Source organism: Lissotriton helveticus, chromosome 9, assembly GCF_964261635.1.
Source record: "Lissotriton helveticus chromosome 9, aLisHel1.1, whole genome shotgun sequence".
NCBI classification, from domain to species: domain Eukaryota; kingdom Metazoa; phylum Chordata; class Amphibia; order Caudata; family Salamandridae; genus Lissotriton; species Lissotriton helveticus.
Window position 1 is genome coordinate 594,977,652 of NC_136070.1, and position 18,857 is coordinate 594,996,508.

General features: G+C 50.8%; 1 protein-coding gene across 2 annotated transcripts in view; it reads right to left on the minus strand.

The window, feature by feature from the left end:
• MTA2 (metastasis associated 1 family member 2) overlaps positions 1-18,857 on the minus strand; it is a 386,348-nt gene that overhangs the window by 318,172 nt on the left and 49,319 nt on the right. For both annotated transcript variants that reach the window (XM_078660594.1, XM_078660595.1), the window contains exons 6-7: positions 5,294-5,411; positions 5,004-5,106 (exon numbers count right to left, since the gene is read on the minus strand). In XM_078660594.1, coding sequence (XP_078516720.1) covers positions 5,004-5,106; positions 5,294-5,411 — 221 coding nt within the window. The remainder of the gene's footprint in view (positions 1-5,003; positions 5,107-5,293; positions 5,412-18,857) is intronic.

The following is an 18,857-nucleotide window of genomic DNA, read 5'->3' on the forward strand; positions in this document are numbered from 1 at the left end:
CCCTCTATCCCTTATTGAGAATAGTTTTATCCGGCGTCTTCTGAGACTTCCCCTGAGCACCCCCTTACGGTTGGATCTAGGTTTGGTACCTATACAGGAGATTGTTTCAAATCGCCCCCTTCTGTACTGGAGACAACTTTGGTCCACCCCGGAGCTAACAAACTATATTGAGAGGACCTAGGGGATCTTCTGTCCAGAAGGGGTGTGGGGAATATCCCCTGACTAAACCATATTAAGCACCTTTGCCAGGCTATTGGAATGGGGGATATGTGGTCTTCCCCTGAGGAGACCTGTGCCTTGTTCACTAAGACATAGTTGAGCTTGGTACTGAAATGAATGAAATGAAATGAAATTAGATTTGTAAAGCGCATGGCTGCCCGAAGGCATCCCAGCGCTGCAGAACAAGGAGCAAACTGAGGGGGGCACCGTTAATTAAGAGTCCTGGGGAAAAAGAAATGTTGTTAGGAGCTTTCGAAACTTAAGGTAGCTGGGTTCGGCTCGAATCCTGCCAGGGAGGGCATTCCACAGCATTGCCGCATTCACAGAGAATCGACGGCCCCCAGAACGAGCCCTCCTCACTCTGGGAACCCTGGCCAAGTTTCCAAGGTCAGAGCGGAGGGCCCAAGTGGCCTTGTAGGGGCGGACCAGACTCCCAAGAATAGGGGGTCCCTTACCGTGTAGAGACTTGTGGATGATACATAAAGACTTAAATTGTATCCTCTCACGTATTGGCAGCCAGTGAAGGGATCGAAGAGCAGGTCTGGCTGAGGATCTTATTGAGCAGCCAGTAAGCATCCTGGCTGATGAATTCTGAACACGGAGGGTGTTAATGGTTGATTCAGGTGCTGCCAAAAACAGGGCGTTACTGTAGTCCAGTCTAGACAATATTAACCCCTGGATTAGCAATTTCCTAGAGTGAAATGGCAAAAGGGGGAGAATCTTACAGGCAGAGCGAAGAAGGCCATAGCAGATGCCGGCTGTTTTTTTCGCTTGGGTCCTGAAGGACAGGTCCCGGTCAAACCAAACCCCCAAGCTTTTAATTTCGTCCTTGGGGGGGGGGGGGGGGGGGGGGGGGGAGAAGATCCCCCAGACAGGCAGGCCAGATGGAATCGGGTAAAGATGTTAACTGGTGGCCCAAGAGCATGAGCTCTATCTTGGCTCCGTTCAATTTGAGCAAGGATCTAGTCATCCATGAATGTATTCCCGAGAGGCAGGCAAAAAGATTTTTTTCAGAGCACTTCTCCTCTTGGGAGAGCGAGACGACTAGTTGGGTGTCGTCCGCGTAGGTGACTACTTTAATCCCAAAGGGAGTAACCACATCCTCCAGTGGGGCCATATATACGTTGAACAGGGTAGGGCTCAATGAACAGCCCTGAGGCACTCCACACTGGAGGTGAGTAGGTTTAGACCGTGCACTGCCTTCCCAGACCTGAAAGGTTCGGTCGCTCAAGAAAGATGTGAGCCACAGCAAAGCCGTGCCCGATACGCCAAGCCTGACAAGGCGCTGAATTAAGATTCCACGATCCACCGTATTGAAGGCTGCACTTAGATCCAGGAGGATCACAACAGCCGATCCTCCTGAATCCAAGATGCACCTTGCCTCTTCAGCCACCGCTATCAGGGCGGAGTCAGTGCCCTGGCCTGGGCGGAAGCCCGTCTGGGAGTTGCAAAGCAGCTTATTATTTTCTAAAAAGGAAGAAAGCTGCTGGTTGACCATTTTCTCCGCAATCTTGCTGAGACCAGGTAACAGCGAGATTGCACAAAAATTGGCCAACTCAGATGGACCCAGCTCCGGTTTCTTTAGAAGGGCTTTTACCATGGCCCGCTTCCAGCTGGGGGGAACAATACCCTGGGTGAAGGAGGCATTTAGTAGATCAGTTGCTAGGGGGGGAGATGGTGGCTGAGACACGCTTGAGGATATGCATAGGCGCGGGATCAGAAGGGGATCCACTTTTCATGGAGGTCAAGACTTTACAAAAATCTTCCCTAGATATTAAAACAAAGGAGTCCAGATAGGGACCTGATGTAGGGGCCGAATAATCATCAGGATCGGGGGCTAGGTCACTGTGTGGTAAAGTTTTTAGTATAGTTTGGATTTTAGTATCGAAAAAGACGGCTAATTCGTTGCATCTTGCTCCTGATACCTCGTGCACACTCGGGGGGGGGGGGGGGGGACGTTAAGGAGCTCTTTCACTATCTGGAAAGTTTCCCTGGTCGAATTGGAGGAGGTTTTAATTTTCTCTTCAAAAAAGGCCACCTGGGCTCTTTTCAGGGATGCTTGACACATCCTAATAGCTGATCGATAGGCAGCTTTATTATGGGAGGCCCAATCTTTCCTCCACATGCGTTCTAGCTTTTTGCAGGTTTTTCTAAGATCTTTAAGTTCTGTCGTGTACCAAGGTGACTTAAAGACACTACTTTTCTTTTTAAGGTTTTTCCTAGGTAGTACCGCATCAAGGGAACTATTCAACCAATTTCGAAAGTTTTTTTCCGCCTCTAGGGTGCCTGGGTCCAACAGAGGGGCTGTCTGTTCCAGTGTAAGGGTTCAGCTCTCAAAAGATAGCTTAGACCAAGCTCTCTCTAGAGTGCGTGGTGCCGGAACTCGTGATGAGTAAGTACAAGTTTTCCATGCAAACTGGACAAAAAAATGGTCAGACCAGGGGAGATGGAGTGGGGGGCTAGAGTCCAGATGTGCAATATTAGAAAATATCGGGTCCAAAAGATGCCCCTTTATTTTTAAGATTCAGTTCGAAAGATTGAAGGTCAAGCCTGAGATCCGCTGCCATCTTATCACCGGGGTCATCAAAGTGGAGATTTAGATCTCCTAATAGGATAAGGTTAGATGTTGTAGCGGCAGTGGCTATAGTGGTATCTAAAAGGGATCCCGCAAATTGTCCTGGGCAGCCCGGGGGGCGATAAATAAGAAGGCCTGATAGGGAATTATTCGGAGTAATTTGTATGATAAAGTAAATGCTTTCAGAGTCAGAGATGCAGATATCTCTTATTTTGCAGGCGAACCTGTCTCTATACACTATGGCTAGCCCGCCCCCCTTCCCATGCGGCCTATGTTGACATTGAATAAGGAATCCCTTAGGAAGAGCACTAACAAGATCAGACTCCGAATTGGGAGACAGCCATGTTTCTGTTAAAAACAGTATATCCAGATTACCTTTCTGGATCATTAAGTTAATCTCTAAAGAGTGTTTTGGTAGGGACCTAAAATTAAGAAGTGCCATGCTAAGTTGGCTCAAGGCCTGTTCCCCTGTCTTTTTTTCCCTGGGTGAATTCGGGGCACCGAGTACATTGCATAAATGGGCTCTCCGACCTGTTTAACGAACCGCATGACGGGCCTACCTTATGTCTTAATTGTGAAAGCTCCTCCCTGGAATATATCGTACGGCGTTTAGGGATAACAGACAGTTTCTGGCCCCAGGCCCGGACGGGCTTGCTTCTGGCGCGCCTCCGGCGCGCCATCGGCCCGCCCGCCCGCTGCGCGGACGGGAAGTGACATTCATTTTGTAGAGCCAGGGCCCCAATCGCCCGCAGCACTAGTCCGCTAACCTGTGGCTTTCCTAAGATGGCGCCCGAAGTCTGCGCCCGTGGTATTGCTACCTAAAACCCAACAGAGCCCTAAATCGGCCCCTGGTTACAGCAGAAAGCACTGGGGGGTACCCACAAAGGTTGGAAATGAGCGAGGTAAGTGAGTTTAAAATTAAAACAAAGAAAGCACCAAAATGCGCGATGAAAAATACGAACAGCCTAGGAGCTGGGAAAAGCAGTTTGTGAGTGTGCGTGCCCTGACTCCCGGCTTTTTGCCTCAGGAGCCCTAGTACAAGCGTTGACCAACACCTTTCTGGATATCAAGGTCCATCCCTACTTCGAAAAATTCTTGGATGATATTCAGCCCCCTCTGGCTAAGAACCTATACATCCAGTTCAGACATGTTTCATTGCCTCTCAGGGCTGTAACACACAAGTGGTCAAAAGTTCCACGATCAGCGAGTTCTTGCCTGGGGTGTGAGGGTAGCAGTGAGACAGATCTGCACGTTCTGCTCTTCTGCCCCTCCTATTCTAAGGCAAGAGCCAAATGGATAATTCAATTCTGCAAGTCCAGGGGTCTCAGGGACTACAGGGAGGTATTCAGAATCCTCAAATATGACACCACCCCACTGACAGGGTTTGCAACCGCCAGATTCCTTCTGTCCATGTGGTACTCAAGGTGTGCAAAATTAAAAAGCGGAAGCTCCCAAACTATCGAGCCTGTAGTAACACAAATATTGTAATATATGAGGTTTCCTACAAATAAAATGCCTAGGGATTGTGCAGTGTGAGTGCTGTCTGAAACTATGTTGATCTCTTATGTCTGTACTTTTTTAACCTTTTAAACATTCTGTGGATATAGTATGTTTTAGGTTTGCAATGTATTATTGCTCAAATTTTTTACATTTTTATCTGTAAATGTGTATTTATGTATTTTTTATGGTTTTTAACCGATAATAAAAGCTTTTGACTAACTGACTATCCACACCATTGGAAGTGGTTAGCCAAGACTAGCACCTGTAGCTGTAGTTGGGGCTCGCAATCAATGGAATAGCTAATGGAAAAATAGAAGTGAATTGTAAATTACTTTGCTATCAAGTATGGGGTTACACTTATGGTGCTCTGTCACGAGATAGCACAAAAGCACTATAACCCCAGTGAATTTTAGAGATTTTAGGTTTTAACGAAATAGCAAATACCGCCCTTGGTGGGTATTATGTAGTAGCTGTGAGTTGTAACCGGAATCTGACAACCTTAATAACCTGCACAGTACCACCAACGGCTACCTTAAACAGTCTCTCATTGTCAAAATGACAACCCTGGAGCTAAACTCAAGCTGATCAGCACAGGATTTGGTTGTACTTTATGCTTAAGTAGCTCTTAATAGTGAGGCATATACAGTAGGCTTCAGTGGCCGCTCTTGTACCGATCACGAGACCATTTTAACAAGACAAATGCTCTTACCGTGCAACAACCAGAAACTGGTCAATTTGCCGATCAGTGAGGGGGTTTTCAGGGTCCCACACTTTCAGCTCCATTTTCTGCTGAACACGGTTATCTGATTCTCCTGCAGATGGATAGAAATTAAAGGAAAAGACTCAAGTAGTAAAAAAAAGGATCTATAAAAAAATCGTATTTTAGAACTGCGCTCAAATGACTTCCTCCAACACTGGTCCTGTTCATTCACTGTACATCCATCCACTCACTTTAACTGCACTTCCCTACCCCTCTGCCCACATCAATGCATAGCCTACCTTCAGCCAGCTGATCCGGGATATCAGCTTGGTACTTGGTTCCAACTCGAATCTCTCCTTGGTCTGCAAGAAGTGTCTTCTGAACAGGATCGAATACCAGTGAATAGAAAAAACAATCCTAAAAAAGTACCAAGAGAGCTTTGGATGAGGGTGTGGGCCTCCGACTACTACTTTAACCTTTAATAAATCCTGCACTCCTAGACTTAAGTACCACTCCTTCCTTATGAATCTGCACCACAAAGCGAGAGGGACAGCAGCACCCACAAAGCGAGAGGGACAGCAGCACCCACAAAGCGAGAGGGACAGCAGCACCCACAAAGCGAGAGGGACAGCACCACCCACAAAGCGAGAGGGACAGCACCACCCACAAAGCGAGAGGGACAGCACCACCCACAAAGCGAGAGGGACAGCACCACCCACAAAGCGAGAGGGACAGCACCACCCACAAAGCGAGAGGGACAGCACCACCCACAAAGCGAGACGGACAGCACCACCCACAAAGCACAGGGACAGCACCACAAAGCAGATGACACCAGAAACTGCATTAGAAGTACAAAAAGACCGAAGGAAACAAAACTCTAGTTGAGGAATTGTCTATTGGGAGAATGAAAATTGCAGAAAAGTAGCCGTTCTGACAGGAGGTTGGGGTTGCTAGTGTATGCACATAAATGTTTTGAGTTTAGGTTATAAAAGTGGCTTGATGTTCCTCCCCACGCACAGACACATGCCTGAGACACATGATGTTTATCTGAAGGAGAAGAAACAAATGTACTACTAAATGAGGAAAGCAAACAATACTAAAAAAGCATTGGCAATGGATATAGGATGCGCCCTTTTGGCAATGCTGTGCTGCATGTGCAGCATGGCCAAAACTAAAAACAATCAGTGTAAGAAAAAGGCAGGTGCATGCAGGCGTCATTAGGACCATAATATGATGTGGGCTGTTTATTTTTATTTACCACCTCTATCCTGCACAAAAATATATTAAAAATAAATAACTGGCCATGGGAGAAAGCAATAAGAAGTCAGTGGGGGATGAGAAAAGCAACACACATGGGGGCGTGGGGAGGACACAAATGAGAGCGCAACATGGACCACGGGGAGGGAGATTGGCAGAGGAAAACTCACAACAGCTTGTAACAGAGCAATGAATACAAGTATTTGGTAGAAGGACGAGTATTTGGTAGGGGAACAGAAGCACATGAAGGAGAAAGATGGAAAAACCACTTTGATGGAGTGCTTAAGCAAAAAGAGAACATTTTGTTCTTTAAAATTGAAACAGTGGAAGTAAAAGACCAAACACAAGACAAGTTAAGACAAGGTAAGCAACTGAATAACAAGCATTGGCATAGCCAATAGGTCTCATCTTTAGGATCTTCTAAATGTTTAGCCATGCAGCTGCCTTTTCAGGAAATTTACATTCTGCTGAAGACCTTCTATTATGGCAGCTACACTAACTGCATCATCTCGTTACAAGAAGTACTTTATTTAGTAACTTTTCAGTCTGCTGCAATGTACCATCTCCTCCATCTTGTGAGTTGCAGCCTACCTGTGCCCAGATTGCAGTGAGCAGAGTCCAGGAAGTGGTAAGGAGGCAGACAAGTGCTGCCTCTTTCCTAAAACAGTTAAAAAACGATTTTCCCTACCTGTGATCGCATCATCTTATTTTTTCTTTTTACATTTCTTTACCTGTGGTTGTTACAGTTTAAAATTGTAGTTTTAACCTGCCAGTGCTTGCATAATTTATCCCATGTTTTTGTGTTTAAACTTGTGGTTTTTCCTGCCCGTGACTGCTTCCATTTAACTTGTTGAATTGTGGGGAGTTGCAGTCCAAACTCTGTACTTTTCCCCTCTCATTCCCTGTGACTATCAGTTTTTCCCTCCAAATGTCTCCTTTGCTCTGTGCTAAGACCTGTATGTTAAGCAGTGCACCCCCAGCGACCATTTTGTGTCAACAAGTCAGTGAAACCAGCCCCCCACCTACCCCCCTGAAACAGCAGTAATCTGCTGTAAGCTGTTTAAACTGTGTTTAATAGGGACTGTGCACTTCGTTTTTTGGCCAGGAGAGGGAGTAAAGCTTTATACTAATAGTGTTGTTAGAGGACAAGGTTGTCAGGGCATTACCTTCAGAAGTCCAAAGTGTGGATTGAGCCGGTCTGTCTCCTAAGAAATTTCTGAATAGAGGAGCAGCTTCCAACTCCCTGGCCAGAAAACCTTGTCTCAGATAGTTGGGACCTTATATAGTCTGATATTGTTTGGTACATGTGCACACTGATTGGTGGTTGTATCTGATGTTTCTATAGGATTCGGGTTAGTGTCCTCATTGATTGGGTATTTGAGTGTTCTGATTGGTCTCTGGGTCTGTGATTCAATCAATGTAGGACTGGGGCTAGGGTTAGGATTTCTATTGGAAGTAGGGGCTAGGGCTTCCTGTGTTATTGGTTGGTGGAACTAGGGCTAGGCCTTTAATTGGAAGTAGCGATTAGGGCTTCTGGTGTTATTGGATGCTGGACTAGGTGTGGGACTAAGAGGGGCAAGGCTTTCTATTGGAAGTAGGGACTAGGGCTTCCTGTGCCATTGGTTGCTTGGATTAGGGTTGGTACTACTGGTAGCGCTAGGGCCTCTATTGGACGTAGAGATCAGGGTTTTTGAAACTGAATGGATGCTTGGACCAGGGCTAAGATTGGCTGTAAGGTCCTTGTCTCCTATTGCTTCTAGATTTTAGGGCTAGTGTTGTGATTGGATAGTGTTAGGGCTAGGGTTCCCACTTGCTGAAGGGGTCACCTTACTACTAAGTCTATAAACGTCCAAGGCTTAGGGCGTCTGAGCCCGGGCATCTCAGCTAAGGGTGGACAAGGGTGAGTGCCTGTTCAAGAATGGTCGGGACTTGGGGGAGAAATGCTGCCCATTTTCCCATTCATTAATACCCACCCTATGTGTCCCTCAGTATATAAACATCTATTTTCACTATAGATGTGTACCTATATTTGTGTATTGCTTATAAACATGTAGAATAATTGTTGTTTTAAAAACAACAAAAAAACATCTTTGATCTACATGTACTTATTTCCATTGTGCATCTATGTACCCCCATGTACTTTTATCTGCGAGTCTGTTCTCCTGAAAAAGCATATCGAATGCACTACCCAATTTCTCATCCTGTACCTCTATCAATATCTTTAATCTGCATATACTTACCTCCTATGTGCATCTATATACTTTCAATGTACTTATGGATCTATACATTCATCACTTTCTTCTAATTTAGCATTTCCAATGCACTACCCTCGCTCAGCCTATACTTCTCTCAATATATCTTCTACCCCAACTTTCCGACTCATCTCAAACTTCTTTTTACTTATGTTTCCAATGCACAACTCTATCTCTCACCCTATACATCTATCCTTATATCCTCTACACACACACTCATTTATCCCAAACCCCATACCACTACTATGTTCCCCCAAATAACCCTTCCTTGACTCTCTCCTACTCGACCCCTCCTTGCATCATCCGACACCTCTTTTACTATACCGATACCCCAAAACAAACAAAGAAAACCTTCACTCTTCTATCCCTCCACTATCCTTTTCAATCAAAATAAGAGACTAACATGTTAACTTCTCTAATTCAATATTCCACTATGCTAATTCACCACTAATCCTTTATCGGTCCCAGAGTAGCGTGCTACTCGCCAACAAAGCGTTTCAACACCTCATCAGGGTTACAAATGTAACCATTTTCCCTTTTTTACCCCTCCCCAACTCTTCTCAATCCAAATAACTGACTAACATATCCACCACTCAAATTACTTCATATTTCACTTTACTTTTTTTCAACACTAATCCTTTATGGGTTCCCGAGTAGCCTGTTACTCGCCAGAAAAGCGATTCAACGCCCCATCAGGGGTAACAGGCGCTATATAAATGCAAACCTTTCTTTCCCTTCTATCCCTCCGCTATCCTTCTCATTCCAAATAGCTGACTAATATACACCACTCAAATTACTTTCATATTTCACCTTATTAATTCACCACTAATCCTTTATGGGTTTCCTGAGTAGCGTGCTACTCATCCCCCAAAAAATAGTGCTTCAACACCCCATGAGGGGTAAGAAGCGCTATATAAATACAATCCCTTTTTTTCCTCTTCAATCCTTCTATCCTTCCAAATACAAATAACTGACTAACATATCCACCACTTACAATGTACTTGCATGTTTCACTATACTAATTCAACACTAATCCTCTATGGGTCCCGGAGTAGCGTGGTATTCGCCGAAAAGCGCTTCGACGCCTCGTCAGGGCTAGTAAGCGCTATACAAATGTAATTACAATACAATATTATCCTGGGTGCTGTGCCACCAGGGATTGAAGAGCTATACAATTATTATACAATGGGTCATGCACTTTGATTCAGGAATACATGCTTGCCTTAGTAAACATTTATGGACACGTTCCAAGGCTTTTTAACGCACAAAGGCAAGTGCCTCAATGCAAGTACTATAACATTCTGTGCGAGACTGCATCATTAGAGTATTGAACAGCCTATGAAAAAACGCCAGAGACGACATATCCCCCTCCCCCACGCCTCTATGCACCAGGCACCCTTCCTCAGAGTTTAATTGAAAAAACTGCTTCCACATCTGTGTATCAGTTCTACTACAGATTGTTTGCATCATCGTCAACAAACACCAAACATGAAAGGTTGTACAGTTGTTAGACATCAATGCTGTGCCCTAAATATTATCTAGAAAAATATCTTCCAATTGGAATTAATAGACAATGTAATCCAGTGGAACTCTTATTTTCATTTTTAATATTTAGGGCACAATATTTAAGTCAGGCAAAGTTTCTGCACAACATTGATATCCAGCTGTGTGCGATTTCAATAAAGGAGATAACGCATTCAATGGCACTGAGGCACTAAGTCTAAAAGGTGTACAACGGATTTACATACACAACTGCTGTATGGGAATATTACCAAGATTACTAGCAGTGATTTACTGTCGCAAACACACAGATTACCTCCACCCCTAGAATTACAAAATGGACCACTAAGTGGAAGGTTACAAGGGCATGGCCAAACATTCACCATCAACTGCTGCAGGCTAAGAAAGAAGACGAAAGACTTGTGAGTAAAGGCAAGGTCAGCCCAGAGCACCCTTCTGTTCTGGATCGGACTCATGGTGTGGCTGTGTAGTCTGCATGGAATACTGGCAGAAAAGAGACTCGACGTGGGAAACAACTGGTGAACTGCTTCACATTTGTAATCCCAACACACAACAGAGTGCCATTGGCAAGCATAACCCTTGTGCTAACCCCGATTTAAAGCTAGATGAATAACCCAGATTCACAGTTGGAACTGCAAACACTACTAGCATTAAACCGTGGCATGCCAGGCTATGAATTACCAGCTCAGCCGTAAAACGTTTTAGAGGGGACGTGGCTTAACGCGCAATGGAGTAGGACGTGTTTCTGAGGAGCTCCGGCAGGCTGCCCTTCTTTCAAGCAATTATTGTGGAGCCTGGGGGCCTTGGACACCTCCTGAGGGGCGGACATTGCCGGCACTGACAAGGGCCCATCGGCTGACGGGCTGCACACCGCCTGGCTGCAGCTGGAGACGCGGGAGACGGCGGAGGCCTGAGACTCGGCAGTACGGGTCGCCATCTTGCGAGCCCTGGCCGGAGCCTTTCCTGGGTCCTGATGGTCCCCCGGGGCCCCAGAGGGTCGAGAAACCGGCGGCCTTGAGACCGAGACGTGCGGTGACGCTGCTGAACCCCAGCTGTCCGGTGGTGGCGGACGGACCCAAGCTGGCGCCGCACAGCGGACCACCCCAATGGAGCCCACGCTACTGATGGCCAAGACGGGTGGCGTCTACGAAGCCCGGCAGTGATTGCCCCGAGGTGCCTAGCGGCGGTGATTGCTGCCGGGGCAGCGGCGGACTGCGGGGCTCTGGGGATCCGGAAGCAGGGGGCACGCGACCTGGCCGTGCCCTGTGGCGAGGCGGAGGATTCGCTACCTGGCGGCTAGCGGAGTGAGCCGCCATCTGAGGTGAGCGCTGGCGGGACCCGGACTGCGGCCTAACGTCCACGCAGACCTCTGGTAGATTGGCGCCCGAACTGGGAGGCGGCGGGACGCCGGGCGACGCATCTGCACTGGGGCAACTAGTGGCAGCTGCGGAGAATGGCAGCATTGGGCGGTGGAGCTTGCGGGGCGGCGGACTCCCAATTTTGCAGCGGCCCCCGCGGGAGAGTCGGGGATTAGGCGGCGGCTCGGAGGCGGGAACCGCCATTTTGTGACTTGCCTTTGCGGCCTACCTGGGCCTGAAGATCCCCGTGCCCCTTCATGGCACTGGAGGGCTCCTGATCCTGCCTCCAGCACAGACGGTGCCTCGCCTGCTCCTCTGTAGCGCCTGGGGGTCCGGTGACGGCCTAGGTCTCTGCAGGGCCTGTGCTCCGGACGTCTGCATGGGCCTCCCAGCAGTATGGGCCGGGAGGCGGTGACAGAAAAGGTTTCTAGCAGCTGGGCGCCGCCTTTGATCCCCGGGTGGCGGCGGGGGCTTGGGGGCACGCGAGTTGGAGGCACGACAGGGAGGTGCAGACTCGGGCCGCAGGTGTGCTCCAACCCCCCCCCCCCCGCGCCCGCTTGTTTGTGCGGTAGTGCTGGGGGCTTTGCCTGGACGCTGCGCAGCTACTGGAGGGATCTGATCGGCGGGGCACCCGAGGACTGCAGGACGGGCGGCCTCTGCGCCACGGACCAGTTGGGCCTGGAGAAGGTCGGCGCTTCAGGTGAGAGGGGAGTTGGAGTGCGCGCTCCTTTCCGCCATTTTGACTGCTTTCCCATGGGGGCCTAGTGTTGCTAGCCCTTGGACGCCCTGGCACATGGAGATTCATACCCCTGCTGCGGCCCCCTGCTCCGCTGTGTTTTGCTGCTGTGGGGGGAACCTGAGAGGGATCTGTGGGAGGCTGCCGCTGAACAACATCGACGCGAGAGAGTGCTGGGCGGCGGCGCCATTGGTCACCATTTTAAGGCCTGGACCTACTGGACATCCCGCCTGACTGTATTTCGCCCTGCATTGCGAGGCCTAGCTGCTCAGGGGGTGAGTGGACTTTTGGACTGCAACTTTGGCGATTAAAGAGGTGGTGTGGGGGGTCGGCTACTGAGGGCACCTCCGGGAAGGGAGGTGGAGAGACCTGCGCATCCCCTATCTTGACTCAGCGACATTGTGGGGCTCGGCGCTGCTGCGGCTGCTCAACCTGCGCCCTGTGTTTTGTGTATCTTGAAGTGCCTGAGGGGTTGCATTCTGCTTTGGGGGTGCCATGTGGTGGGCTGCGGGGCTAGCTCTGGAGAGGTGTGGTTGATTGCATTGCCTAGGCCCCTCTGATCCACCGAGGCCCTTGCCCGTCTGTCACCGGGAGATTGGGAGTACTCTGTGCCTTGCCCCGCAGTCTTGGACAATATCCTGACAAGAGCCGGCGGCTGGTACCCCGGGTTGGTGGCCCCGCCATCTTGCTGAGGCCTTGCGAGTGGAGGGACGGGTCTGATTGGGGCTTTCGACGCCAAGGTGCGGACGACTGGACGAGTGGGGAACTGGGGACCGCCGCTCTGCATATTGTCTTGGGGTCATGGCCTTGGGCCCCCACAAACTAAAGTTGCTACGTCGGAGAGCGGGAAGAGGGCCCCCTAAACATCTAACGCTGGGCGTACTGTGGCTGCATTCTTCGACTGCTTTCGGGACACTGCGGAGCTGGCGATGACGACATCCAGAGGGGGCAAGGCGGAGCCGGCTGCAGCCCCCAGGGACAATACGTCAGGGTGATGTGGGGTAAGGCGTGTACGTCGACTGCCACTGAGGGATTGATCCCAAGCCACCGGGGACTCAATGCCGGTTACCCAGGCGTTCATGACCGGTTTCATATCGGAGCTCAAGATGGAGATCGGCTCCCTAAGGTCTGAGGTCCACACTTGCGTAAAGGAGCTTCGGAGGGAGGTTACGGACTTGGGGGACCGGGTGGATGGGCTGGAGAAGACGATGGATGCCCGTACCGAAGATCAGGAGCAGTTGTGGCAGCGTCTGGCGGTTTTGGAGGAGCAGAATATAGAGCTCCAAGTGAAGCAGGAGGATAGAAGCTGCCGGAACAATCGCCGCATCCGGGGGGTTCCCATCGGAGAAGAGGGGAAGGACATTCTAACGTACGTGGCGCAGCTCCTCCACGAGGTGTGGGGTGAAGAGACTGCCTCTCTGCCGGTTTTGGACCGAGCACACTGAGTTTCCGGGCCCGCGGGGAGGTCGGGGCTCATCCCAGGCATCTTGACACGTGTCCACTTTTTTACAGAGAAGGAAGCCATCTGGAGAGCGGCACGTAGCAAACCGGACCTTAGTTACAAGGGGCATAGGATACAGATATTCCAGGACCTGGAGCCCAACACCCTGAAGAGACGGCGAGCCTTCAAGCCTGTGAACTAGAAGTTACGAACTCTGGGCATCTCCTATCAATGGGGCCATCCGTTCGCTCTCATTTTCCAGTGGAAAACCAAGCGAAAAGTGATACGGACCTACGCGGAGGCGGCGCAGCTCCTCCATTTGCGAACGTCGCCAGCGAGCCCATCCCGCCCGCGGACGCAGGAAAGGATACCAGCCAAGCCGTCCTGGACCACTGTCCAACGCCATCGCCGCACACCCCCTACTATGGATGAACGATCAGCCTCCCAGGTCAAACAAGACATTATTGCGCACATTAGATCCCTAGAAGGGGACTAGGAGGAGCCCGTCTCGCGCCCCTCGACTCCATGATCAGAGGAGTGGCTGCAACTTAATTACCAGGTTGAATGCTCTTATAATACGTATACTCACCCCCCAGTGGGAGGTCTTCTGTACAGTATTTCACGCTATACCCCGGCTAATGGCAGAGGGGGTGGGGGGAGCTCCCAGATGTCAGACCTTCGAGGCTACAGCAGGCCTACCCCGGGCTGTCCCTGTGGGAGTGACATCCCTGAGAGTATCCAAACCCTAGGGTGTAGGATGCCCTGCACTTGGGACAGTGTAGTATGGCCCCGTTGGCCGACATTGTTGTCCAAGGATTTGTGGCCTGTTTGGTCCCTTTTTGCCTTCTTGACCTCTTCTACCTTTTCTTGTTTCTTACTGGTCTTTTTCCCTATTTCTTCTCTTTCCTCTAAGTGCACTTGGCAGGGGCATGTGGCTGCGGTGCGATATGGAGACTGCAATGGTGGGCACATCTTGTGTTTGTAGGCCTCTGCTGGCGCGGGATGGGGGGGGCGTGGGTGGCCCCTGATCGGACCCTATCATGACGGCCAATTTGCCTAGCCCTTTGAAGATCTTAACACTTAATGTCAAGGACCTTAATTCCCCTAATAAGTGGAGGCAAACGTGGCGTTATCTCCTTCAGCAGCACCCTGACATCATATTCTTACGCATCTTTTGCAGGCGGATACTAAGCGCATGGCACATCCTAAATACCCTCTCCAGTTTTGGGCTGCAGCGGACACCAAGACAGCTGGGGTAGCGATACTGTGCAGGGCTGGCATCAGGCGGGGGGAGACAAAGTCCTTTCGGAGTGGGGATGGCCGCTTTCTTAGGGTGAGTGTGGAGGTTGGACGGCGCCACTACACCCTATGTAATATATATGCCACTAATCAGATGCAGGACCGTTCTCTCAGAGTTCTCCTGAGAAAGCAGATTCCGCAAGGAGATCCCTTGTTAATCCTGGGAGGGGATTTCAACTTAGTCTGGAGTCCGGATGTGGACTGCAGCGATGACTCCTTTAGTGGAGCAGGGGCTATGTCCTCGGCATTGCGCATGCAGATATCGGACTTAGGGTTGCTAGATGCATGGCGCTACCAGTCCCCAGATCGGAAGGACTACTCGTTCTACTCTCAGGCGCACCGCTCGTACTCTCGTATCGATTATCTATTTGTTTCCCACACCCTCTCCCGGGACATACTTGGGGCCGCTATGTCGGATATTTTGCTTTCTGACCACGCTCATGTCGAGCTGCTCCTGCAGGACATGGCCGCTTGCCCTGTCCGGGAAACGAGGTGGCGCCTGCCGCCGGGTATTCTCCAGGATGCAGCCGATGTAGAAAGCATTAGGGACGCCATTGACTCTTACTTTGTTGATAACGATCTGCCAGAGACACCCTTTCCAGTGGTATGGGACGCCTTCAAGGCCACGATACGGGGTCATATCACCTCCCTTTCGATCGCACGGGCGCGTGAGGCTCGGTCGCTGGAAGACAAGCTGGCGGGGGATATAAAGAAAGCAGAGTTGCAGGATCAGGGCCATATCTCCCTGAAGTTGAGGCGGCAACTGGCCAATCTTAGAGGGCAGCTCCGGCTCCTGCGTACTAATAAGGCGGAGAAATCCCTATTGGCGTTGAAACAGATATTTCGAAGGGGGGGCCAAGGGGACTACTGGCGGGACGGCTGGGGCGCATGCAGCCAAAGCGCACATTACAAATGTCCGATTGCCAGAAGGGACGAGGGTTACGGCGGAGAGGGATAAGTGTGAGGCATTTAGGGCTTATTACTCAGCATTGTATCAGGCGGAGACACCGCCCCCGGAAGTAGTGGCGGAGGTCTTGAGAAACTATACGGGGACGCCGCTGCACCCACACTATGCAAAGCCTCTGGAGGGCCCTGTCTCTCAAGATTAGATAACAACAGCCAAGAGGGAACTCCCACTAGGGAAAACCCCGGGGCCAGATGGTCTTCCTCTGTCCTTCTATCGCATGTTTCAAGCCCAACTTCGGCCTTACCTTCTCAGGCTGTACAACTCCTTCACTGACACAGTAGGACCATCCCCTGATATGGGTATGGCGGAGATAGCCTTGATCCTGAAACCCGGAAAGGATCCTACGTTCTGTGCGTTGTACCGCCCGATTGCCTTGCTAAATACAGATTTTAAAATTTACACCAAGCTACTGGCGAAACGGCTAGATCCCCATATGCCGGATCTGGTGGAACGGGACCAGGTCGGCTTTATCCGCAACCGGCAGGGGGCGGATAACGTGCGCAGGGTTGCACACCTCGTGGGCACAGCACGCCACTGGAAGATACCGGCCGCCTTCTATCACTGGATGCGGAGAAGGCATCTGACCGGGTGGACTGGTCCTTCCTGCGGGCAGTCTTACAAAAGATGGGGATAGGTCAGAATATGGTCACTAGGATCATGGCGCCGTACCTTGCCCCGCAGGCCAGGATCCGAGTCAATGGGCAACTCACGGCGCCGTTCACTATCTATAGGGGTACCAGGCAGGGATGTCCGCTCTCGCCGTTATTATTTGCCCTTGCGGTGGAGCCCTTGGGGGAGATGATCCGGCGGACGCCTGGAATCCATGGTGTTCCCCTAGGTGGCCGCGAGGACAAGGTGGCGCTGTTTGCGGACGACCTTATCCTTACGCTTACGAGTCCTTGAGAGTCCCTTCCGGTGCTGCACTCAGTGTTGTGCCTTTTTGAACGGGCCTCCGGCCTGAAGATTAATCATAACAAGTCCTGGGCCCTTAACCTCACCATTCCGAAGGATGAAATACCCCTCCTAGAACAGCTTGTCCCATATCAATGGGCAGCTCAGCACATCCGTTACCTGGGCCTTCAGTTGACCCCCTCTCTAGATGAGTGGACGCAAGTAAACTGGCGGGAATGTCGACGTTCGGTTCTTGATGATCTACGGGGGTGGAAGCCGCTTGTACCGTCGTGGCTGGGCAGACTCAATGCCATCAAGATGTCCATCCTCCCCAAAATTCGCGATGCTCTTGGGTTACACCCGCTGGTGAGGTCAGTAGCGAGCGACCCATGGACTTTCACTTATATATGGTTCCCTTGAACATTTGAGCTGACGGGCTCGGATACATACCGCCCCTACGCGCCTTGAGTGGTACCAGACCTGTGAATACTTTGGCAGCCTGCCCAGCAAACCCTGAAGAAACCTACACTCTGCTGACCAGGAACAATAATTCCGAAACACCAGTGTACAGAGTTGGTGCTGCAACTTTGCTTTTTACACTTCCAGAGCTACGAAAGGCGTACACGCCTATAAGGACTGCATCTAACGTGAAGCTCTTGGGTTACACCCGCTGGCGAGGTCAGTAGCGAGCGACCCATGGACTTTCACAAAATTCTATATTTATTCCAATGCCTCCCCACACCCATCCCGCTGCACTATATAAGAGGCCTCCAACGCCGGGAGGGGCGGCGACCTCGGTTTTTCCAGACGCTCCTGATGGCACCGCGAGACAGGGGGGGGGGCTGGCCTGCCCCAACCTTGTGGACTACTACTGGACAGCGCACCTCCGTTTTGTAGTGGAATGGGGGGTTACCGAGAGCGAGATGGGTAGGCTCCATATGGACCGAGTAGTGACTGGGCGAACCATCTGGGATCTTGCATGGCATCATAGGGCGGCATCGGAGCGCCTATATGGCGATACCCAGGAAAAAGGTGCTATAGATCTGCGACAAGATAGCGGTGCGCAAGGGTCTCACAACCTTTCCCTCGCCGCACACTCCGATAGAGGGCAACCCGTCCTTTCCACCGGCCCATCGCACGGGCGCCTTCAGCAACAGGACTCAGGGAAACTGCAGGGTACTTACTGATCTGTTTGAGGGGGGCGCCCTCAAGTCCTTTGCCCATTGTAGGGAGGAGTTCCGCGTCTCTCATGGCAGCAGGGATGCAATACGCCCAGCTGAGTTACTGGGTAGCCGAGGATGAAACATATCAGGCGGCTACGCGCGCCTTCACTCCATTTGAGCGCCTGGCCCGCTCCTTTGTTGAATCAAAGGGGTTGATCTCACGGATCTACCAGATTCTGCAACACCCAAAGACGCCACCGTCACACCCATATCAGTAACGTTGGCAGTCAATATCAGGTAAGGACATTGCCCCCGCGCAGTGGTGTCGCCTGTGGCAGGATATCCCCAAAGTGTATTGTAGCATCCCGTAGCAGGAGAATGCCTAGAAGCTCATGACCCAGTGGTACTACACGTCCCAGCGCTTGCACAAGATGTTTCCTGCCTCCTCTCCTACGTGCTAGAGATGCCGATCTGCAACGGGGGATTTTATTCATATCTGGTGGGCGTGCCCGTCGCTGAACCTCTTCTGGAAGGAGGTCCTAAGCCACATCAGGGGGGTGTTGGGGTTCCCTCTGCCTGAAGCCACAAGCACACTCCTACTAGGTATCAAACCTGCTGGCCTTAGGGCACTGACTCGGAGCGATTGGACTTTGGCGCTTCAAATGCTGGGAGCAGCCAGGCAGCTTATAGCCTTGTATTGGAAAAAGCCTGAAGCCCCTCCAATCTCGGCCTGGTTCGTGCGCTTATGGCATGTTATTACAATGGGGCTCTTTACAGCTCGGCTGCAAGACCGGAACACGCGCTTTAAAGCTGTCTGGCGGCCCCTAGTACAGTATTTATGTACCATTGAACATGCGCGCCACATGCCTACCAAGCTCCGGACGCTGAGTCTCTTCGAGGACGCTGTTGCCCCCCCTGACCCAGATAGACTGCTACCATAGGCACCCCCGAGCATTAGGCCCTAGCTGCCAGGTGTGC